Source organism: Branchiostoma belcheri, unplaced genomic scaffold (genome assembly GCF_001625305.1).
Source record: "Branchiostoma belcheri isolate BF01 breed outbred unplaced genomic scaffold, Haploidv18h27 scaffold99, whole genome shotgun sequence".
Classification (NCBI taxonomy): Eukaryota; Metazoa; Chordata; class Leptocardii; order Amphioxiformes; family Branchiostomatidae; genus Branchiostoma; species Branchiostoma belcheri.
Window position 1 is genome coordinate 600,307 of NW_017804675.1, and position 24,099 is coordinate 624,405.

A 24,099-nucleotide genomic window follows, 5' to 3' on the forward strand; every position below is an offset into this window, starting at 1 on the left:
CAAAAGCACATGAGTTGAAAGACCAGTAAATAAAAGCAGAGTACAACACACACGATTTGTTTGTACATGTACCCCCTGGATTTACCTGTGACATACAAACTACTACAGTGTGCTGTCACACATGTATTTCAAACAGGGCTCTCTTAAGGCCTACTGCTGGGCGTCCAGTGAGTTCATACAGATCACAAACAGCAGTGGCAACAAAATTCCACCTTGAGGAACATCCGCCAGGACGTTATGTGGCTTCGACAAACAGGTACCCCATTTCACCCTCTGGGTTCTGTTTCCCAAGTAGCTGCTGATTGTGTTCCATAGGGACCTTCTAATACCCATGTCCGCCAAGGTTTGCAAAAGTTGGCCATGGTTAATGGTGTCGAAAGCACAACTGAAATCCATAAATACTGCCTGCACGTCCAACTTAGATTTAGAGTTAAGTGCCTCGTGCCACTGTTGTAAAATATGAATCAGTGCTGTGACTGTCGATCGGTTTCCCATAAAACCATGTTGAGATGCGCCCAGACTCTTTACAGTGTCCAGAAATCATGCATCCCGCAGAAGACCTTCGAACACTTTACTCACACAGCTTACCAAGGAGATTTGAAGGTACTCAGTGGGAAAACGTGGCCTTGACTTTTTGGGGACAGCTCTGACTAGTGCCACTTGTGCCAGTGTTATAGTTACATTTGGAAGAACAGAAAACTAGTAAGTACTTACTACCTGTAGTAAAAAAAATAAGTAGGCTGGAAAAAATGGTTGTCAGATTTCCAATAGCTAAACAGTTCCAGCAGACCATTATTATTTGCAAGGAACATGTACTAGGCATATCATATTTTGTGAATCAAGACTCCTATTCCAAAGTACATGTAATAAGTTTGAAATAAAATTGATATCTCCAACAGCATTAGATATTACCTAACAGTTTAACTTGAGGTTTAGATGGCCGTTTATACAGACCCTCCTCTTAGGTGTAGTGGCCTTGACCTTTTGAACTCACAGCAACAAACTGTACTGTGTAGAGTCAATAAGATCTAGAGTCGTCTTGAATTTCTCCCATTGGCAAAGACCGATATGCACCCTCCACAAAATGTCAGGGAGACCCATTTACATAATTTACATAATTTGTACAAAGATTACATAAGTAAAGCTGTTAATGATCACTTGGCTTAGCGAACAATCGTTTCTTGCAATAAACATGCAATACCAGCAGTGTTGAGTTAATGGTTTTAAAAACAGGTTGTAGACCTTCTGCATTCCCTCACCTCTATATAGATGTACAAAGAGCTCCATCTGTAAGACAATACTGTCAGTCTTGAGTTTCAGATGGTTTGATGGGTAAATTGGCTGTGCGTTGGTATCATCAACGTGTAGACAGTTTTGTAAATGCTGCAGTCAGGAAAGATGTTTTATACACATGTAGCTGAACAAAGAACTCCAATCTGTTAGAACTGTCAGTTCTGAGTTTCAGATGGTTTGATGACATAATTAGCCCTGTGCTGGTAACATCAACAAGGCTCAGGTATAAAAAGGTGCTCTTCACTTGTGACTCGTCAGTACCGTAGTCGGGAGAGTTGTTTCCAGATCTTTGCACACCGACAACCAACCATGATGCTGAAAGCAGTGCTTGTGATGCTGGCTGTCCTGATGCCCCTGCTGCAGGCTTCAGGCCAAATTGTCAACATCAACCTCAACACTGGGGGCAACACAGGAGGGAGTGGCACAGCAGACAAGAGTCAGGTAGGAGCAGCAGTGTCTAGTATTCACACAAACTTACCACATCGTACATTTCTGTCCTTGTCATTAAGGGTACTATAAAGTTATGCCAGGCACAATTCAGCCCTCCGCGGCTACCAGGAGGCATGTATATCTTGTGTTAAGACCCAATAAACCAGTCTACTACCCTGTAGCCGAGGGGCGGGGGGGGGGGGGAGATGTTCGGAAGAACACCCACTCCCCAAGGTTTAAAGGTCCACTTTTTGGTCCACTTTCTACCTAAAGTACTGAAGATGCTCGCAGCATTTGACATTAAAACATCATGGAAACCATTTATGTCATGTTTTTGTGAGCCTCTTCAAGGAGACCACCTGTCCAAGGTGACCACTTTTCATCGGTCCCCTGGTTGGCCGGCTTGGACAGGATTGAAAACCTTCATCTTTATTCTAGGTTGCTGACAACCTTGCTGCGCTGCTGAAGCAAACTGAGGGACTATTCCAAGACACCAGCCTGCTGGAACCACAGCTACTGGACATGTCAGATGCTGGACAGGTTAGTTATATTTCAGTCCATACCATGGTATGGATGAAATATATTGTGTTCTCTGATGTTTCTTCTCCTTCTTCTCCTCCTCCTCCTCCTGCCACACAGTCAGAGGGATTCAACTCCGCCATCATTCAGCCAAATGACTTGAAATTTGGCATGGAGGTAGAGTGGGCCAATACCCCCAGGCGTTTTTTTCGTTTTTTTTATACATGCCTTTAAAAAATTTTTATGAAGGTTTTTTGGGGCATTTTTCGCCAAAAAATGGATTTTTGGATCCTGAGCCCTGGTTTTACAACCAAATGATCTGAAATTCGGTATAAGGGTACCTTGAACATGTGTCTACAGAACAACAGTCACATATTTGGCATACACCACTTCCAAATGACTCATTTGGGGGACTTTAATGGCTATTGTCAGCAAAAAAGGGCCAAAAGTGCTATACCCGTTCCATGTTCTATCTAAAGAATGGCACGTTCTATCTGCCGTTGGCCATGGAACAGGTGTTCCATTGCGGGTTACCTGAGGTCACATTGCACGTAAGTAGTACGTAATGACCCACACATTCAATTTTATGTGCCTAAGACCTTCAAAATGTATCAAATCTCATCATTGTTAGTATTTACATACCTGTAAGAAGATTAGTAAAGCTTTCGAGATTCAATGTGCTTGTTGTTGCATCTTTGTTCTCAATTACATGGCTACTATATAATTCATTTATTTGAGAATCTTTGCCAGTTTTACACTGGGGTAAGTTTGGAATAGTCCACTTTTGCGTGGGAGGGAGATGGACTGAAATATGCTGTATTTGCTCCCAAGCAAATGTCGGCCTCTCTAGTTCATTAGTTTCCTCCCAGTCTATGATGTTTATTATATACAGATGTTTTAAATTTGTCTTTCCATCACTATTAGTAGTTCCTCCATGTCAGGGGAGGGTAATTTATTTATTATGAATTTTGCATATAATTAAAAGTGCATATAATGAACAGATACAGAAAATGGTGTGTTACATCGAAAGGCGGTTATACCGGCTGTACAAATACAGAAGCTGGTGTGTTACACCGAAGGGCGGTTATACCGGCTATACAGATACGGAAACTGGTGTGTTACGCCGAAGGGCGGTTATACCGGCTATACAGATACAGAAGCTGGTGTATTACGCCGAAGGGCGGTTATACCGGCTATACAGATACAGAAGCTGGTGTGTTACGCCGAAGGGCGGTTATACCGGCTATACAGATACAGAAGCTGGTGTCACTGTTACACTGAAGGGTGGTTATAGCGGCTATACAGGTACAGATACAAAACATTGAGTAGTATAGCATGAAACATTTGGGTTAGCCCAACATTGCCTTGTGTTGGAAACTAAAAATTACTTGCTGTGGCCTAATAGTTACATGTATGTACATTAATTTTGTAATACTATACGTAAGGGCTGGAATTCAACTAAAAATTAGTCATTAATAAATAAAAATACTACTTCAGGTTTCAGTAGTTTTAATAATCTATGTTCCTTTACATCAATTCCAGAACATGGTCATCACTCTGTTGCTGGAACAGAACAAGCAGATGCAGGGGCAGATTAGGGAGTTGCGAGACAAGGATGTGGCTGACTTGAAGAACCAGGTCAAGAATCTCGCATTGGATCTCTGCCACAACAAAATGAGTGAGTAACATACATACTACACTGTATTTCATAATAGCATACCATCCTTAGCACCATTTGTACACCATTTTGATTACTGTTATCTTCATCACGAGAGCCATGTTTTTGATAGCACAAGTCTCAAAGTCTGTCAACCATAACTTACAAGAAGGCTTAGATATAAAATGGACTACGTATCTTATTCTGCAGCCTGCTGTAACCAGACCCTAGCAGGCTGTCCCAGTGGCTATGAACTGTACTGTGAGAAGCCCGACATGTGCTACAAGATCTCTACCGACGTGAAAAACTACACCGACGCCAAGTCTGACTGCCAGGCTGACGGTGGGCACCTGGCTATGCCTAAAGACCAGGCAACAAACGACTTCCTGGGCAAACAGGTCATAGCCAGAAAGTACTACTTTGCCTGGATCGGTCTGACAGACGAGGTGACAGAGGGAACCTGGATGTGGGAGGACGGGACAAAACTCGGCACAGGCTGGAACAACTGGGGACACAGGTACCCTCACCCTAATGATCGTGTTAGGAACTGTGCGATACTTTATCACAGTGATGAGTGGATTGATATTGAATGCAGTAGTCCTATGTACATGTATTACATCTGTGAAGTGAAGGCCACTGCCCCCTAGCCAGTATTCGTTCACTGGATGTGAGTACAGGGATTGAGGTTGATAAAATTGCTGAATGTGTTGCTTGCTTGTGTGGCAGAATTGTAGCAGTCTAAGTAAGTGGCTAGTGTGACAGGATTGTAGCAGGCTACTAGTAAGTAAGGCCCGATTCACACGATGAAAAATAAAAGTGTTGGGCGTCGTTCGACGCGCGCGCGCACCAAGTCGCCTACGACACTTTCCCGTTTACACACAGGGACCGCAGCTCCCGCTTTGCGCCGCAGCTGTGGCGGGCTGTGGCGGTCTGCGTCGAGCTGTGTCACATGTGGTGAACTCTGACCTGCCGCTACGACTGTTCGAATCCCTGATTCTCCGGTACGAGTACTTGAGGTCTCTTATCTTCTTCTGGACTTGTTTGGAGGTCCTATTGTATCCCTCCTGCTTCATGCCCTCGGCAATGTCTCAGTAGGCCTCCTTCTTTCTGAAAGTTTCCATTTTGCTCTGAATTCTGTCACAGTTCCCCAGCCCGATCAAACAGCGCGTTTCAGCGCTGGTCCAGTTAGATCTGTTGACTTCTGCCATGCTCATCAAACAAGCAGTAATGCTTAGCAAACAATCCGTACAAAATAATCCGAAGAAACAACTAACAACAAGTAGAAATTGATACAGAAGTGGAATGAATAGATACAAACAGAGGAGCGTGGCGTGGGTTTCAGGCTAGCGCGGGAATGAAGAAATTTGACCTTCTGTGATGCGGAAATGGGCTGCGCGAGCTGCGCGCGACGCAGGTCTGTTTACATGATGTTTTTCCTCGCCGCAGATATCCCGCTGTGTGCCGCGACGCACTTGTGGCACCTCCTGAAGGTGCCACAGAAAAAACGACACAAGGCGCCGCGCGGCGGTGGCGGGCCTGTTTATACGATTGAAAAATGTGTCGAATGACGCCCGACACATAAAAACGACGCACGTGTGAATCGGGCCTAAGTGGCTAGTGTGGCAGTTGCTTGCTTGTGTGGCAGTTGAACTGTACTGCCCTGATATCATGTCATGTATTTGGTGACAGAAACAGAAGCGAAAATCACTACTGTTACAGTGACTAAATGTAAATTCCCACAGAAAATGTGCATGTTCAGATGTTTGAAAGGATGGTAAGAAAATGATGGTGATATTGCATACATGTATGTACAGGTGTATCAGCATACCTTTGCTGGTAGGGGTAAATGTTGCACAATAATGATCTAATGAGAAGTTAAACATTTGAATGAAAAGTTCTTGAGATTGTTTATCTGATATACATGACATACAGATTTGTGCTAAATGTATGTCAACATTGCGTGACTGTGTAAAGTGTGAAGTGAAGTGATGTGAAGTCATTGTTGTATACACAACAATGCTACACTGTTTTAAGTTGGCCTGATTAAAAGTTTTCTTTCTCATATTCGAAGTGTGTGATCTCATTTGAAGCATTATAAAATACTCAAGCAAGTCATTTGCAGCAAGAAACACAGGCACCTGGTACCAGTGCTGAAGGTGCAGCAGAGTCCCTACATTCATTCGTTCGTTCGTTCTTTCGTTCATTCATTCATTCATTCATTCATTCATTCATTCATTCATTCATTCATTCATTCATTCATTCATTCATTCATTCATTCATTCATTCATTCATTCATTCATTCATTCATTCCCCCTATGTTAACATCTGTAACATCCACCAAGTCTCTTGATTGATTGAGTGAATGATTTGGTGAGTGATTGAGTGAGTGAATGAGTGAGTAATTGAATGATTGAGTGAGTGAATGAGTGAATGAGTGTGTGTGAGTATGTGTATGTGTGAGTATGTGAGTGTGAGTGATTGAATGATTGAGTAAGTGAATGATTGAGTGAGTGAGTGAGCGAGTGAGTGAGTGCATGAATGAGTGCGTGCGTGCGTGCGTGTGTGAGTGCGTGCGTGAGTGAGTGAGAGTGAGTGAGAGTGTGAGTGAGTGCGTGAGTGCGTGCGTGAGTGAGTGAGAGTGTGAGTGAGAGTGTGAGTGAGAGTGTGAGAGTGTGAGAGTGTGAGTGCGTGAGTGCGTGAGTGAGTGAGTGTGAGTGAGAGTGTGAGTGAGAGTGTGAGTGTGTGCGAGTGCGTGAGTCTTAGTGTGTGAGTATGCATATGTGTGATTGATTGATTGATTGATTGATTGATTGATTGATTGATTGATTGATTGATTGATTGATTGATTGATTGCTTGATTGATTGATTGATTGATTGATTGATTGGTTCCCACCTGCCCCGGCTGTCCGTTCCCCCACTATGTTCACATCGGTAACGTCCAGCTCCAGGACTTGCACCAGGGCCAGCGACAGTCTCCTCAGGTGAGGTGCGGAGTTCAGCAGTGATGTCATCCTCGGGCCCAGCAGTCTCAGGTAACCATGGGTCAGGGTCAAGGTCGACAGCTTCTTACCATCATCTGGGGAAGGAAATATCAAGTTACGCTACCTGGACACACAGACACACAAACACACAGCTCAGCCACCAAAAACAGTACTTCCATGTCCAGAAGTAACGGTAGTATAGCAAGCAGTCCCTCCAGCTCTGACCTGCAAATTGCTACATAATTTAACCGAACACCACAGGGTGTCTGCTACAGCACCAGTTACCATGGTGACAGACATCTGGTCCATGCCATTGACCTTACATGTATTTGTTTGGAGGAGAAGAAAAATAAATGAACAAAAGCAACTCCTGCTAACTAAATGTTAAGAAAAACTATTATTTGTTTAAAGAAGAAAAAATATCAAAAACATATAGGTATAAAAGATAAAACAATAAAATCACAAATCCTCACCAGCTGTCCTCATCAGCCTGGGCAGAGACGTGGCGAGAGAGTGGAGATTCTCCTCCAGTATCTCCACCAGTGGTCGGGAGCCCAGGTGGGCCTCGGAGTACCTGCCCAGCACCTGCAGCGGTAGAAATACTTTCTTTCAATGTTTCACTGTTCTTGCAAAATTTTGTCCTGCAGTTCAAAAATACTTTCTGCAATATACACAGGATAGAGGCAAGTGGCAGGCTGCCACCAAGCCTCAGCTATGCAGTTTGATCCATGTCATTGATGTTACATGATATATTGTATTTGTTTGGAGAACAAGAAGAAAAGGTGAGCCTCAGAGTACCTGCCCAGCACCTGCAGTGGTACAAATACTTTGTTTCAGTGTTGGCAACCTTGCAATGTTGTTTGGGCAAACCTTTGGACACATAACATGGAGGCCGATACTTGGTGATGCCCGATGGCAATGTTTTGCAGCACAGATTTTGCAATTTGTGGAAGGTTTCAGGTGGTTTGGAAAGAAAAGGGGTATGTGACCCGGGTTTCTTCTGTAATATGTACTAATAAGTCTGGAATTGGTTCTTAGTTTTGTCTAGACTTGAACCTAAACATTTTTACACAGCACTACACAGCACAGCACAACAGTACTGTATTTCTGACACTTACCTGCCTGCACCTGTCTGCCACCTGTGGATAGTCATCCCCCACCTGGCTCACTAACACCTGTAGCAGGGGCGAGGTGCAGCACTCAAGGCTCCTGCAGGGGACACAGGAACACCACATGTAACTGTTAACCATTAGTAACAGACACATGTAAAACCCTAAATCTGTCCTCTTTTGTAAGCAACACTGAAGGGTCCTACAGGGGACACAAGAACACTACATGTAACAGTCTATCACTAGCAATAGACACACGCACAACCCCAAATCTGCCCTCTTTTGTATTTATCTATCTAGGATGGAGAAGCAACTAATAAGTAAAGTATACATCCATCCAGAACTAGAGTTATAAACCCTTGCAGCAGGAAACTCACTTAGTGCAGTTCATGAGAAGTCTCTCTGCAAACTGCACCAGTGCCAGCCTGACTCTCCAGTTGGGGTGTGTCACCACGCCTGCTATCCTCTGTACCAGCACCTACAAATGCAACACTATGAAATTGCAACATTATGCAACCCAACACTAGTTACCATGGTAACAGACACAACATTGGTTCAGGTCATTGAGGTCACTGTTTGGGGAAGAAGAAGAGAAAACATAGGAAAAACAAGATGTTTTCCTTTGGTAAATATGAAAAATAAAGTTGTTTGAACTCAGGGCTTTAGCCAGCTCGAAATTTTTTACCGTCAACCCCAGGTCAACCCAATTCGCGAAAAAAAATACCGTCAACGCGAAAAAAAAATTCCGTCAATGATTACTTTTAAAGAATGTCTTTCACGATCCGGTGATCGACATCACGCCCTCCCGCACACTTAATGCATTCGGTGTTCTAAATACCCGTCAAGATTGCAGAATAAAAAAAAAACTACACAACCTGCAATTTTGCAGAATGAAAAAAAAAATCTACAGTTCTCACAAGGAGACAACACGCAATGAACAATCCGCTATGCCCTTTGTTTTGATCCGCTCAAATCCCGCCGCGATTCAAGCCGCGGCCATGCAAATGAACCTACTCATGACGTCACAGCCTCCGATTTCCACCGAGCCGGGCCCGAGCGCTGACCGACAGCGGGCGATGTGGCTCAGATCTCCGACGATTTCCTTATTTAGAGTGTTCGGAAGACTTCGGGTAGCAAACAAAATGGCCGACATGTACATGATTTTACTTGTCAGCTTCGCTTCTCTACCGAAATGAGGAAGTTACAACTCCTTTGCGGACTTTAGCGGCCATGAAGTTGACTTGGGGAAGCGCTGAGACGTGATTTCGCTACGGCATAGAGGATTTTGCCGCGGAGGGAGTTACGTGGCCGGCAAAAACTCGCGTCTCAGCGATCCTCCAGAAATCTTTATGCTGCCGCTCAAGTCTTCGAAGGAGGTCTGACGAAGTTTTAGATTAAATAAGGTCACATTGTGTGGATCAATCTCCGTTTTCTTGCGATAGTATGATTATTCAAGTACAGTATATTATTCAAAAACGTTTGATATTTCTTTGTTCGTTGTCACATGTTTATTTGTCGTATTGTCATGTACAGTTAGCAGCGTGTGTCTGAGTCGAGCCATTGTTTTATTTTATTCTTATGTGGCCGTTAGCACATGTTGTTTTAACAGACAGCAACATTGAACAATAGAGCCAAGTCAACAGACGTCGGCACGGTCCTTGAAATCAGGTTTCCCGCCGCCGTGCGTTTGGAAAAGACGCAACGCCTCATTCAAATTCGCTAGATTTTTTCCATGTCTTTACCCACGATTTTTGACCGTCAATGTTGACGGTAAGGACTAAAATTTTTACCGTCAGACGGGACAAATTACCGTCAATTGACGGTAAAACGGGCGCTGGCTAAAGCCCTGTTTGAACTTGACCTTGAGTTTCTCCGCAGTGCTGCTGCACCATTCTTCTGTCCTCTTGACCTGGAGTGACCTCAGCCTCTCACTGACATCAGCATCATGTGACTTCATGCTCTGTTGTGATTGGTTGCCATCCAGTGAGCTGTCACTCATCACCATGGCAACAATTCTGGACCATGCTTCAGTTGCAGCCTATGAAGGAAAGGACAAAAAATTGATGTGGACACATACACATAATCTCCAAGCAGATCTTTCGGTGGGGGTAAGACAGTATCAAATTGGTCAGCCTGTATCCATTTCCCCACTCTGCTTGTTAAAATCAGTGGACACACACACAAAAAAAGGTTCTATCGTCATAAAGGCTATTTTCTGTGTTGCTTGCAATTACTAGCTTCACCTTAATGAATTTTCAGATTGGCTAAAATGAAACTGCAAGTTTCCTGGGGCTGAGGTTCTGAATCAGATTTAAAACAGGCTGTGATACTACAATGCAACAATATTTCTTAAAACAAAAGAACCAATTCGCAAAAAAAAAATATAATCATCTGACTAAAGAGACTCTTTTTTACACAACATTATTTAGCCGACGTTTTGGTGACTGTCTGTCACCTTCCTCGGGGCAATTCTGACTGGTTTACACTGCACTGCAGCAGTAGGTTGTGTAAAAAAGAGTCTCTTTACTCAGTGTCTTACCAACCTGATGAAACTATTCACGAATATAATCATCTGATTTCAGAGGAAAGCTTTCAAAGCTTCTCCCTTCAGACTTACCACAGTCACAGCATGCCCCTGTTTGGCATCTCCCATGATGACCCTAGAGAGGGTCATCGTGATCCCAGGTAAGAAGGAGGCAAAGCTGTCGGCCATCTGTCTCTGCAGACTGGGGTCAAGGTCAGGTCGCTCTGATTCAAGGTCAGGAGGATCTGCACATTGTCAAAATAAAAGACAAGATGAAAACACTACTGTAATTCCTGATTTTTTTACTGTACTGTATGTACTGTCGTTATGTTCACTGTTTTCACTGTCACTTCTGTGCCGTGAACTTACTATCATTACAGTTAACAAATAATTCCGGGACTTTTTCCTGCACCTGTCGCCACATGTGAATATATAGTTCCGTGAACATGTCTATTTTTCTCAGACCGTGAACTTTTGCTGGCCTGAACATCAAGTGAATTACAGTACTTACATGCTGAAGAAGGTCTCTCCAGAGTGACAGCCTGGCCTACCCTGATTTTTTCAATCTGCAAAATTGCAGCTGAAGGTCTGCAATATTGAAAATATCTTACAAAATGCAGACTGTAGATGGGTATTTCTAAAACTGTACAGGTACATTTCATCCATGGTCTCTCACCGGAGTGACAGCCAGCCAGCACCATCAGACACTCCAGGGTCTCCAACCGGAGTTTCCTGGCGCTCTCCTGCTCAGCTGCCAACAGCAGGACGGACACGGCGTGGCCAATCACAGGCAGCCGCTGGACCGAGTACAGGCTCACCAGGAGGCTGGTGGGGAAATATCCAGAAAAAAAAACACAATTTACAAATTATCATGAAAGTTCGCCAAAAAGCAGTTACTCAAGCAATTGGATTTTGAAAATGATTTTGACGTTTTCAAAATCATATCCAGTTGCTTGAGTAACTGCTTTTTGGCATATCATATTACCTGGATGTCTAACCTTCATCGACGTATCATGAAAGTTCATCTGTGTTAGTAGTAATCATAGTAAAATGTTGAACTTTATTCCAAAGCAAGGATTACGTTTCAAAGTGATTGGTCATCAGTTGGGGAGGGAAGGTCATGAAGGTGATAGTGGTCGTTGAAAACTTGATCTTTGTGTAATCCTTGTGTTGGAATAAAGTGAAACATTTTACTACGATCACAATTTACAAACTACACAGGTATACAGTAACATACGTTCGTACAATATCATGTAAATTAACTGAGTTTACAGTAGGTCCTATATCTTGTACGACCTTTCAGATGGCTGAATAAATGTTTTCATTAGGAACACCGTTTTGAAGGATGGAACCTGTTGACAAATGTCATATAATACAGTAGCCAGTTCTCCCCTACAGTAGAATCAAGGAGCAGTTGCAGTTAAGATGGCTCAGATGTAATGTTACACCACTAATCAGCTACTAACCTGGAGTCTGAGGCCAAAAGAAGACTCTTCAGTGTTGTCACAATAGCCAGCTTCACTTCCTCACTTATATCAGCAACTGGGTATAGAAATTAAATACCCCGGTAGGGCATACATTCTACATGTACATCAACACACAAACATACAGTAAAACATTCAATTTTCACAACATAATGCCACAAAATAAGATGCCGTGACCCTTAATGAACTTACAACTTACATACTCATTCATGTAAACTCATTATAAACTCATTCATTTAAGCTTGGACTTAATTTTTTTTTTTTGTAAAAATCACTCACTCACACCCTCACGATTTAGTTTATTGTCTGTTGTTCCCACACAGTTTTCATACTCTCCTAAATTCACAGTTGAAACAATTATGCAGTGTACATAATATACCTTGATACCTTAATATGATATATTGCAAATGCATTATGATTTGTAGTGTCATGAATTTCCACAAATATTTCTAGACTGAATCCCGTACCTTGTCCGTTATTGGCGGGAGAGCTGAGAAGGACACACAGCTGGGTGAAAGTGTCCTCCAACATGTCCCAGTGGTGAACGTGGGTGTGTTGGAACACATGGGTCATGCACTCCAACACTGCCTGGGTCAGGCTCTCATGCCTGGGTACAACAGTAGTACATAGTGTGTTATATAGTCTGGACGTGGGTGTGTTGGAGAGGGTACTTTCTACAGAAAAGTACTTCTAGTTCTACAATGATCTTATTATTTTTCTGACACTTAGAATTTACAAATATGCTGTACACTACTACACATTTAACATATTATGTAAACCTATGAAAATATTTAGGAGCACCAGTGCACCCAAAGAAAAAAAATTGGGTGCACAGCTCCAATTTGGGTGCACTAAGGTGCACACATGCACCAGGTATTTCCAGTCCTGCATTACGTTACGCAAAAAAAGGACTCAAAGTAATTTTTCTCATATGAAGAAAGAAGAAAACTCACGCTCACTGTTTCTGCTTGAGGATGATCCTGAGCGGGAAAAGCGCGTACTCCTGGAGCTGCTGAAGGTCCTCCTCCGAAGTCTCCTCCAGACTTCTCCTCAACTCCAAGACGTTCTCAACCGTCTGCTCTTTCGTCAGTCTCACGCAGCTCGGCCTCAGACGCCGAAACGCCTCCTTGGTAGACTCCGACATCCTTTAAGACGATATTTTAGCCCTCCTTAGGTTTATCTTGAGTAACTCGAACCATGTGGAGACTATGGTTGGGCAGAAAGGACGGGAAAATGGAAAAGTCGCACTAGAAAGTGAGCGAACGTGCTTTTTATCGTCAGATCGACGCCATCTTGTTTAGGTCAGAGGTCACGTTTAAAAAAAATGGCGCGAAAGTTGGAAACGCTGTAACCAAGCAGATGTGAGGAGGGAGTTGCGACGTTCACTTACCGACCCGTTTTGACCATTAACTCTCGTCTTTTTTTTCCTTTACACGCAAAAATCATACTTGCATGCCTAGAACTTGACTTGAAAATGTGGATGATTTTAAATTATGGTTACATAATAACTGTTCCAATATCAATACCACAATGTAAAATATCATAATGGTCATGAAAATGAGTAAAACTTCAACAGTATCCACACATAAACGCATTTATTAATTCTCCTTTCATTCCAGCAATTTGAGTCATGTCATGATTCATGAGAATGTTAACTGACATAATCAGACTCTTTTCTATTCTAAGTGGAATTGATTAAGGTAATGTTGATGGAATGTAATATACTAGTAATCAACTGCCTCTCAACATTTCTCAACAATTTTTGGGATGACATATTTTCAAGAAATAATGGAAATCACAATTTAGTGCATAATCTGTTTTGTTACAAATTTGAAACAACCTGCAAAGAGTAGTAATGTCCAGCCTTTGATTATTACAAAAATTCAAATCTAAGGCTACTAATCAATTCTCTTCAGAATCAGAAATTACAAACTTTTAGATCTTTTACACACATTGATAATCATTGATTATAAAAACAATAAATCAACAAAGATCAACAATCACAGTTATTATAAAGCTTCATGACTCTCACTACTGGCCCTAAAAATCAAGACACTCCAAACAGTGCTACACATACATGAGCATCGTGAAGATACTAAAGGAAGACTCTTAAAGGAATCAAAATTCCTTAACTGCTGTGTGCTCTTCAATGCACCAACTTTGCAGCTTCCAAATCCATGGTTTATACATTAGTCAAAGAAAAACTTTTAAAACTTTTAAAACTTTCCTCAGATATCAAAAATCAATGTAAAAACCATACCAAATGCTGAAACATTGTTATGCTGTACATGTAACATTAGCTAACACAGAAGTCATGGTAAAACTACAAACAATGAGGTATTTAGTCAATTAACAGATTAAAACATACATGTACATTGTATTTTGGTTAAATTAGATAGACCTGATTTATTCATAATGTCATCTTGTAAAACATAATTTATGACGATTACAACAATTTATGACGTAAAATAAATTTATGACGTAAAATAAATTTTCTTCCTTTTACAGTTAGACACTTTTCAAAGCTCAATGGTCCTTTTCACATCAATGCAAGTGCCAAATTTCAGTGCACTTTCTAGTTTGCTGTACACAATGTCACATACACAATCATACATTCATACAAACATTCAATCTACATCAGATACAAGCCAATTGTCATCCCTACATCACACTAAAACCTTTAAAATAGCGCTTTTTCTGCTTAACACTACAAGCACTTTAATATGAGAAAGAACATGGTATATGTAACTCCACACACGCTGCTACTAGCCCACTACTGTAGTGGCCCAAGGGCTATAAAACTGGAGATAGGCACTGCCCTATACACCACAGGTTCTAGCTAGTGCATTTTAGTATACCAGGCTTAGGATCAGGCATGGTTCTGGATATTCTCCGCGTATCCAAAATCGTAGCTTTGCCCCAGGCACGGTTCTGGATACACATTGAGTCATCGACTATCTTAAACTGCGCCTGAGCATATACATGTAGATGGTTCTGAAGGGAGCACAGTTCTGGATATGCTTTAACTATTCAGAACCATGTCTATAATGTTCTAACGTCTGAGCATTCTTCTGGATGAAGTAAAGTTCTGGATGCAACAGGAAGCCTACAGTATGCGGATAAAGCATGGTTCTGGATATGCATTGACTATCCAAAACCATGTCTGAGCTTTCCAGAACCATGTCTGGGCTTTATTCTGGATGAAGCACAGTTCTGGATAGCCCTACAGCCCGCCCCGGAGCCAGTATACGGCTTGCACGTTGACTATCCAGAGCCATGTCTTTTTTTCTATAATGTGCTAACGTCCGAGCTTCTTGACTATCCAGAACACAGTTGATTATCCAGAACCATGTCCAAGCTTGATTCTGGATACAGCACAGTTTTGGATAGCCCTACAGCCCGCCCCAGAGCTTTGGCTAAGCATGATTCTGGATGCAGCATGGTTTTGGATAACCCTACAGCACCCCAGGGTGTTGACTATCGAGAACGCAGTTGGCTATCCAGAACCATGTCCAAGCTTTATTCTGGATGAAGCACGGTTCTGGATAGCCCTACAGTGCACCCCAAGGTGTTAACTACTAGTATCCAGAACCATGTCCAAGCTTGATTCTGGATGTTCTGGATAGCCCTACAGCCCGCCCCAGAGCCCGTACACAGCTTGCTGAGCTGCGTACAGCCTCTTGCCATCATCTTCCGTCACCAGAGACTTCTTATTCCCCACGTCTTGGATGCCGAAGTCCAAGGCCTCCAGGAAGTCCTGCCCAGGGTTGTTGGACTTGACATAGAGGATGCTGATGGCGGGGTCATCTAAGGGCACGGGATGGCCGGCTATTCCCTGCTCAAGCTGTGGGAGTTGAAAAATATTATTATTTATTTATTAACAGAGATAGTAAGTAATGTGAACATACATGTAGGTATTAACACATAGAGGATGCTGATGGCGGGGTCATCTAAGGGCACGGGATGGCCGGCTATACCCTGCTCAAGCTGTGGGAGTTAAAACAGATGCGTGTATTAACATAGAGATTAACATAGATATTAACATACAATGTAGATGATAACACATACAAGATACAGATAACTCAATGGACATGCACAGGGTGACCTGCAATGCCCTGCTCAAGCTGTAACGATATACATGTACATTGTATATGATAATGATTAGAGCTGTGTACCGATACTCAGTACCGATACTGTACCGGAAAAATTGATTAGGTACAGGTCCAAAATACCTAATCCCTCCGTACCGGTACTGTACCTAAACAATTTCACACCAATTTTATGCCTATTTGTGACCTTAAATGTGGAAATAGATGGTCGCCAATGGGTTCCAATGTAAGTACAGTGTGTTCATGAAAACAATAATACCTTACTTTTGCCTATATTTTATCTGAGCATTCTCCATAAACCAAAATTAAACCTTAACTATCAAGTGTATACATGTTTTTGTTGCTATTGAAAGAGTTCAGAAGAGCATGTAAATTGGTCGAATTTTTTAGGTACAGGTTCAGGTCCGGACCTGTACCTAAACCTGTGTACCTGTACCTGTACCTGTACCTAAAATTTGTTTAGGTACACAGCTCTAATAATGATACATTTTGTACTAATAATAAATGAATGACAACATTTATTATCATAAGCACTTTTGCCATTCTGCATTTATTATCATATAGCTCATTCGCTACATTCACTCTGTGGTTTATTTTGTGGTTATCACACCTGACCAGGGGTCATCTCACCATATATATATGTACACCTCTGGGCAGGGCATTAACCCTTTATTGCACACTTTTGCCACACTGGGCTAAGTACGGGTCACAAGAAAACATGATGAACAGATACAGTTAACAGATAAAAAAAAAACTATCACAATTAATAATAACTGTCCTTAGTGGTTAATTAGCAGTGTAGCTATGAAATGCAATTGAGAAGCCAAAAACATTGTTGTGTGCCTTTGTACAGTCTGATCCATGGAGAGACAAAAGCGCCCCCACTCACCACATGCAGAATTGCAGGGGCGAAGTTAGAGTTGCACTCCTTCAGGGCCAGGCACTGTTCATCAGACAACTCTGCAAGCAAATCATACAAAACAGTTTAGTAAAACATAGTCTTTATTCAAGTAGAAGAAGAACAATGTCCTCTTTTTTTGTTGCTATAAGTTATAATATATTATGTATATTACTTTGCAAAGTGATGTGTGTCAGGGTGAGAAATTTGAGTTATAAATCGATTGGAAAATTCGTTCACAGATTAAGTTCTTATGTAGAAAGTTGTTATTTACATGATAGAATAATGTAAATAGCTTTGTATATTCCGAAAATAGTTTCATCAGGTTGGTAAAGTACAAGAGTTTTGTTTTTTTATATGTTGCCGTAATGTTTTGTCATGTCTTGTCAGCAGGGCAAGCCCTTTGTAATAGCCACAGGCTAGTTGGGCTGCCCTGGCTGTGAGGGTTGAACAGCAAAACTGATAAATAAAAAAATTGATTGGAAAATTGATCAACCAAATAATCAATAAACAAGTTGAGAAACTTCAAAGATGCTTAAGGTTGGTAGGACACAGACTTTATTCAAGCATAAGAAGACAACATCTTCTTTTATTTCACTATAAGTTATACTGATATAAGTCATAAAAGATTACTTTACAAAGTGATGTGTGTCAACAGATATAAATCTATGGATTGGAAAATTGGTCAATCAATCAATCAATCAACAAGTTGGAAAAGCTTCTTACCCAGAAGTCCGTCAAACAGAGCATCCAGGGAGCGAATCAGAGCCTTGTCTTCATCTGTGAAGGGAGTCTGAAGGGAACAACAGCACAATCAGAAAATATCAGCAATGTGGACAAAGAACCATAAATTACTTTGATTACCATTTCACCATGGGCAAAACTACATGTAATCCTATAATATTTCTTATTGTTTCCAAGAATTGAAATCTATCACTCTAAGCAATGCTAAGTGACCAAGGTTTGCTAGTACATGTAGTATAATCATAAGTGGTTTTACAACATTTTAGTTTATATATATAGTTTAGTTTGAGGACAATTGACAAAGGAATCTTATTTGTATTCACTTGTTAAAAAAAACTGAATTTGAAAGTGATCTTAAACCAGCTTAGAACAAAAATTTAATAAACAGTTGCCCTACTCTTCCACTGGTCATGACAGAGAAGATACATGTAGATGACAAGTACAGTATTTACAGGTTTACTGTACCAAATAAATTCCCCTAGCTCTTTTCAAACACTGGACCCAGTAGCGTGTACATGTATGCCAGGTGAGTGACATACTCATGACATCTTATTTATTTAATTAGGGGCAGAGGCAGGGTTACTAACAACTGGACTAGTCACACTACTGTTACTCAAGCAACTGTTCAGTAACGAAAAGTAGTGGATGCTACTTGAAATGTCCGACAGTTTTTCAAAACCTATCCAGTTGCCTGAGTAATAATTTCTTTGTGTATCTCATTACCTGGATGTCTAACCTTCATTGATGTACAATGTACATGTATATGTATGTTACTATTTACTAATAGGAAATGATAAAACTCACATCCATTTGAAAGTCAATGGCAGACAGAAACGCGAGAACAGCAGTCGGGTTGGAACAGGCAGACTTGAACTCCGCAAAGGGCTTCGGTTTTCTGCCGTCAACAACATCATCCAGCTGAAGTTGGCAAGATATAAACAACGTGGTCAGTAGATTTAGTTACTCATAGAATGCAATCCATTGTACTCTATCACTCATAATCTAAAAGCAAAAACAAGATGAAAAGAGGAAATAACAAGCCATGCAGTGAAATAGATACAACTTTCTATGCTGTTAAATGCCACATCAATTTATTTTCTTGGAAATTACATTATCAAGCTGCTCGATATCTTAAGTTTGCGGTTGAAACAATTTTGTAGTAACGTTACTGTGGCAATACAATTAAATGTATATTTGCAGAGCCATGAATTTTTTAAAAAGCAAAATAAAATTACTGCAAACATTTTAAGACAGTTGATCATTTTTTTACCAGTTCCTCCACCACTGGAAGGTCAGCTGGCACTTCCATGACCTTGAGGACAGCAGAGGTCACGCTGTCCCGTTTCTGTTCCTCCATGGACAGCAGAGGCTTCATGGTGTAGCCCAGTTCTGGCAAAAGGATATAAAACATTGTTGAATCATGTGGTTACTTGATAAAGTCATAATGTATCTCACCTGTGCTAGGAGGAGCGTCAGTGTGCACCACACCTGCCCTGCCCTGCAAAAACTGGGGGTTTGGGGGTCTTCAGGGTCTTTGATGTGCTATTTTCTGATTGCATATAGACAACATAGCCGGCCTGGTTGAATTACCCCCGTTTTTTTAGAACTGGGCTAATCAGAAAACGGCCAAAGACCACCAAACCCCCAGTTCTATAAGCCTGCTACGGAGGCTAGACGATACACAACAGTATCTCACCTGTGTTAGGAGGAGCATCAGTGTGCACCACACCTGCCCCAGCCTTGGCAGCAAACCCCCCGCTCCCTTCTCGCGTGTACATCAGGTCTATCCCACCATCTTCCTTCACCAGAATCTCGCACACGTTGTACGCAAGCGGCGTCTCCGGCGGGAGGTCAAACACCTTGTCTGTCTCGTTCGTTATCGAACCTTCCTGGTCGATGTTGGCCTGCAAACAAAGCAGGAAACAGATTTAGTACATAATCACTAAAGGAAAGTAGACAGAAAAAACACCATTTTGTCATCCAGCAACTTAGCCTGGTTGCCAAACCTATTATAGCTGCCAAGTCCTATATATGTCCTCTGCGCAAAAATGGCTATCAGCAACTAATAGGTGGATTTTTAAAACCTTTTCAATTGCTTGGGTAACAATTTCTTGTGTACAACAATTTGCACTAGTTAAACGTAGTAATCGACATTTTTCAATGAGAGGAAACAAAATATGTTATATTTCCTTCGTTTGCTTTATGTAATTCATTGGTTTCTCATATTATTTTGAAGCATTGTACCAATTTTACCATATTGTATTTATTATCATATCATATCAATAAGTTTCTTTTTCTTTCTATTATGTTAATTAAGTGTTGTTTTGTTTTGTTTTGTTTTGTTTTATATATGCAAGGAGCACTGAAAATCACCAACATGGCAGCATATAAAGCCTGGGTAAACTAATAAATGAAATGAACATAAAATTGAAATGCTGGCAGCACATTACACATTGATTGAGACAGGCAGTGAAGGGATGGATATTTAACCCTCCCCCTACCGTGGTGCCCAGGGAGATGGTGGCCTTCTGGCTCCCCTCCAGGTCCTCCTCGGAGCTCAGCACTGAAGGGTTAATGGTACAGGCCGTTCCCACGACAACACAGAGGACGTTACGGGGGTTTCCGCGAACCTCCTTCACAAAGTCGTGACGGAAGTCTACAAATCTGGAAAATAAATTACAAAGTAACATACAACTCATTGGAAAATAGGGTTCTTAGAAATCAATGAATCTGTAAAACATGGACCCAGACATGTCTGGACATGAACCCAGACGTTGTGCCCTTGGGAAAGGCACTTTACACCTATTTGCCCCCTCAGAGGGTTCCTGGGCCCTACTAGGGTTTGGGTTGGTGTTAGGAAGGGCATCCAGCCGTAAAAATCTTGCTTCAAAAAAAGACTTGCATTTGATGCAAGCACGTCTACATGCATGTAAGCCCCGTTTGGGGGAAAAATGATGTTAAAATTGGATATAAAAAAAACTACCTTTTATCCAGCGCCTGCATGAGCGTCGGGACGTCCACGTCACACTTGTTGACCTTGCCGAAGCTGGCCTTAATGGCGACCACGCCCGACCCGCTCACGTCAAGGTCAACCTCCTTAAGGATCTTAGACCCGACCGAGCCCTTCACCGAGAAGTGAGACGTCTTGTTGTACTCCACGAGAGTCCTGAGAACAGTGGGGAAACAACAGATCACATCAGAACATCTGTACAACATTCAAAACTCTTACCAAAGACAGACTGAAACAAACGTAGAACTGGTAGTAATTTGAAGATTGTATATAAATACTGTAGACATCTAGTAAGTAATTTCCTCTCATCTTTTGGCAAAAGATAACGTTATTGTCTATGTATTTAGTACTAAAAAGTAAAACTACTAGTACCTGTTGGATAACAAATATAGGAGATTTTCTTTTCCACATACCAAATGTCTATCAGACACATTCCTCAGAGTTTCTAACTGGAGTTCTGCTTCTCACCACTATATGTAGTCAGAAGCTCTGAAACATCAGCAAGGTAAGACCAGATTGGTTGTGGAAAAGACAATCTCCTATATCCCATACTTAACCAACCTGATGAAACTATTTTCGGACACAGTAGTACCTGACAGTGTATCTTTTTAGTCTTAACCAATGTCTTAAGTTACCTGCAGCTCACAGCCACGTCTATCTCCTCTGTCTTGGTGAGGATCTGGTGCACCTTAAAGGAAGTCGGCATGTACTTGGGACTCTGCCAGAACCACTTCGGGTTCTTCTTAACCGCGATGTGAAGCGGTCGACACTTGTTCGCTGAGTTCAGGTCAGGAACTGGGAGGAGGGAGTCTTTCCCCACCGCCTTCACAAACCCAGACACAGCCGCCTCAAACATCTCTTCCTGTGGGTGGCATTTTGTACATATATATTATGTAGGGCGATTTGTACACTTTATAAATGTAAATTGTATTTTTTTACACGTCAATGGTTTGTAAATTGGTTTCTAATTCTGTTTTTAACTTGGATGGACCAATAAAACTATAAACTATCTTGACGACTTTAACTTGAATCTTGAACCATTCAACTCTCTGTATAAAAATCCCTGAGTCCCTTACACAGCAAAACACGCCGTTATGAACACAGTACTAGTGTTCACTAACGGCTAGTGGACACTCCTCTGGCCAATGGATACTCCCTTGCCACCGTATGATCTGCTTGAAGATTACATTTATGTTGCCATACATTGTACCTGCTACAATTGTCGTGCAATGAAGTTATTCTTCTTCTACTTTCAAGAATTCGAGGAAAAACATTGTGTCCAGAACCATGATCGTCTAGTTCTATGTCTGAGTGGGTTAGGGTGTTAAGGTTAGGGTTAGGATCACAACAAGAGCTGACAGGACAGATTCAAACCTTTTGTCAGAAAGCTCCTTTCACCAAAAACTCCTGAAGATCTCTAGAAATCTGAAGAACTGGGTGTCTATGCGAAACCTTTTGTACCCTTGTTGCAGAAGTGCGTGGGGGTACAGAAAGCGAAACTCCCGCCACCACAAGAAGGTAAACACACCACTGAGCTCCTAGCTGCCCCCACCCAAAATATACCAACCCGGAAGTGGCGTCCTAGTTTCCGTAAGCTAACCTATGACCTACAGAAGAGCTTATTATGTTATTAGGGGTGTTCAGATTGACGTAATCATCAAATTCCCAAATTATATCCCTATATGACCTTAAAACTATATTCATATAGGTAACTATTCATATTAAAGTATTGAGTAAAGAAAATGATATAGTAGTATTATAAATAAGGTGTTTATAGTAAGCAATAGAATAAATATTGCCCCCTTTTTAGTAATAATGGCATCGTCTCTGCATTAAGCATAATATTTTGATCCCAAGGCGAGACGAAGGTTTGGAGTTGACCATTTTCGTGGGTTCTGCCGCCATGACAGGACGACTAAACCCTCCAGCTTTGCACGTAAGGACGCAGCTCATATTCCTGTAGAGGTAGAGACTCTAAAATGTCGAGAAAAATGCACAAAAAGGCGGGGGAATGGTCTTTGTTGTGTTTAGGTGCTATGTGGGAGGGCGGGCAGGGGTTTAGAGCATTCCAAGGGATAAGAAAAGGCTTCCAAATACGGCCTGGAACTGGTTCTGTCAGGAACTAGCAACAAACCCACGCTACAAAACTGCTTAGTTCTAGGTTAAGTCGAGAAACTGTTACTACCCCCCCCCCCTCGTTTGACATAGCGAATCTCATGCATAACCTGTTGTTTTTAGTGACGTCAAGCGTTACGTAGATACTAGACTAACTAAAGTAACTGTCTGATCTGAATCGACCGAAACCGCTGCTTGGAGAGTTCATCGTAACGTTAGATTGCTGTATTATGATGACAAACTCGAAACATTGCGTTGAAATCTAAGTCCCCCGCCTAAAAAAATGTTATTTTACGCCATGGAGTTAGACTTACACTTCCATGTTTAGGCAAAGGTCTAGGCTTAGGTAGCTAAGGGCGTTAGCCTCTACCAGGCTTCAGAGTCGACTGGAAAGAGTAGAAATTTGCCAAATAGATGAGAACATGCCAGGGGAGTTGGTCGCTAAAGGTGTTGGCCGCTCCCGTGACTGTTACACACAAAATACTCTTTAGAAGACCAACTCCCCTGGAAGCATAGCAAAGTTCGAGCTACGGGACTGTGTAACTATAAACCTTACCTTTCGCCAATACATCTTCGCCAGTCCTCGAAGAAAGGCAAGAATAGAGAAAGTTGCAAAGGAAAAACACCTGGAGAAACGCTCAAGAATTTTGGCACCGTCGCCAGCTAGCACGTCCTTGAGTAACGCTCTTAAGAAAACCATAAATTATACGAATTACGTAACAAGTGTTTGATTTGATTTATTTAAGTGTGTAAAGACATATACAGCCATGACTGCGCAACTTAAGTGTTAACAAAAGTCTTGCTAGAAGAACGGTTGCATTTATGACTCCGTTCTCAGTTAATTTCGTCAAGGTAATAAAATTTTAAGTTCACAAATTTTGATATAGAAATTTCAGTGTTGCACCGACAGTTTGGTACATCCTTCGGTGACTTCTTCTAACTTGAACCTAGATGAAATTTCATGGATGAAATATAATCTAAGGCGCCTAGTCTGAAATTTGACTGACGCACGTGCGCTTTTACGTTTTAGTCGCCCTTCCAATGGTATACGTACTAGTATTAACAGCGGCGCTAACTATGCATATTAAATGTGACCTCGACTTTAACAACGTCAATAAACTACATTTTATTGCCTTGTGTACAAGTGTAGTTAGTTTCAAATATCTTATCGCTGCCAAAGCCAACAATACTATCTCACCGTGGATCGAACACAAACAAATCTTCTGT

General features: G+C 41.6%; 3 protein-coding genes across 3 annotated transcripts; 1 reads left to right on the forward strand and 2 right to left on the reverse strand.

Moving 5' to 3' along the window:
- Positions 1-1,602: 1,602 nt before the first annotated feature.
- On the forward strand, positions 1,603-4,856 carry LOC109462073 (asialoglycoprotein receptor 2-like). Its single transcript, XM_019758572.1, has 5 exons — positions 1,603-1,734; positions 2,161-2,262; positions 3,784-3,919; positions 4,109-4,415; positions 4,781-4,856. Exons 1-5 carry the CDS (start codon positions 1,603-1,605, stop codon positions 4,854-4,856), a joined length of 753 nt encoding a protein of 250 aa, XP_019614131.1.
- An 861-nt stretch (positions 4,857-5,717) lies between these two features.
- On the reverse strand, positions 5,718-11,634 carry LOC109462074 (TELO2-interacting protein 1 homolog). The gene is made up of 9 exons (XM_019758573.1): positions 11,594-11,634; positions 11,189-11,337; positions 10,606-10,757; positions 9,850-10,026; positions 8,366-8,466; positions 7,998-8,088; positions 7,353-7,464; positions 6,792-6,974; positions 5,718-5,731 (listed from the first exon to the last, which is right to left on the reverse strand). The coding sequence occupies exons 1-9, from the start codon at positions 11,632-11,634 to the stop codon at positions 5,718-5,720; spliced, it is 1,020 nt and encodes a 339-aa protein (XP_019614132.1).
- Positions 11,635-15,515: 3,881 nt separating this feature from the next.
- LOC109462100 (non-syndromic hearing impairment protein 5 homolog) lies at positions 15,516-21,617 on the reverse strand. The gene is made up of 9 exons (XM_019758596.1): positions 21,393-21,617; positions 20,731-20,913; positions 20,249-20,411; positions 19,444-19,651; positions 19,018-19,136; positions 18,552-18,665; positions 17,730-17,796; positions 16,995-17,065; positions 15,516-15,840 (listed from the first exon to the last, which is right to left on the reverse strand). Exons 1-9 carry the CDS (start codon positions 21,611-21,613, stop codon positions 15,625-15,627), a joined length of 1,362 nt encoding a protein of 453 aa, XP_019614155.1. The 5' UTR covers positions 21,614-21,617; the 3' UTR covers positions 15,516-15,624.
- Positions 21,618-24,099: the final 2,482 nt, after the last annotated feature.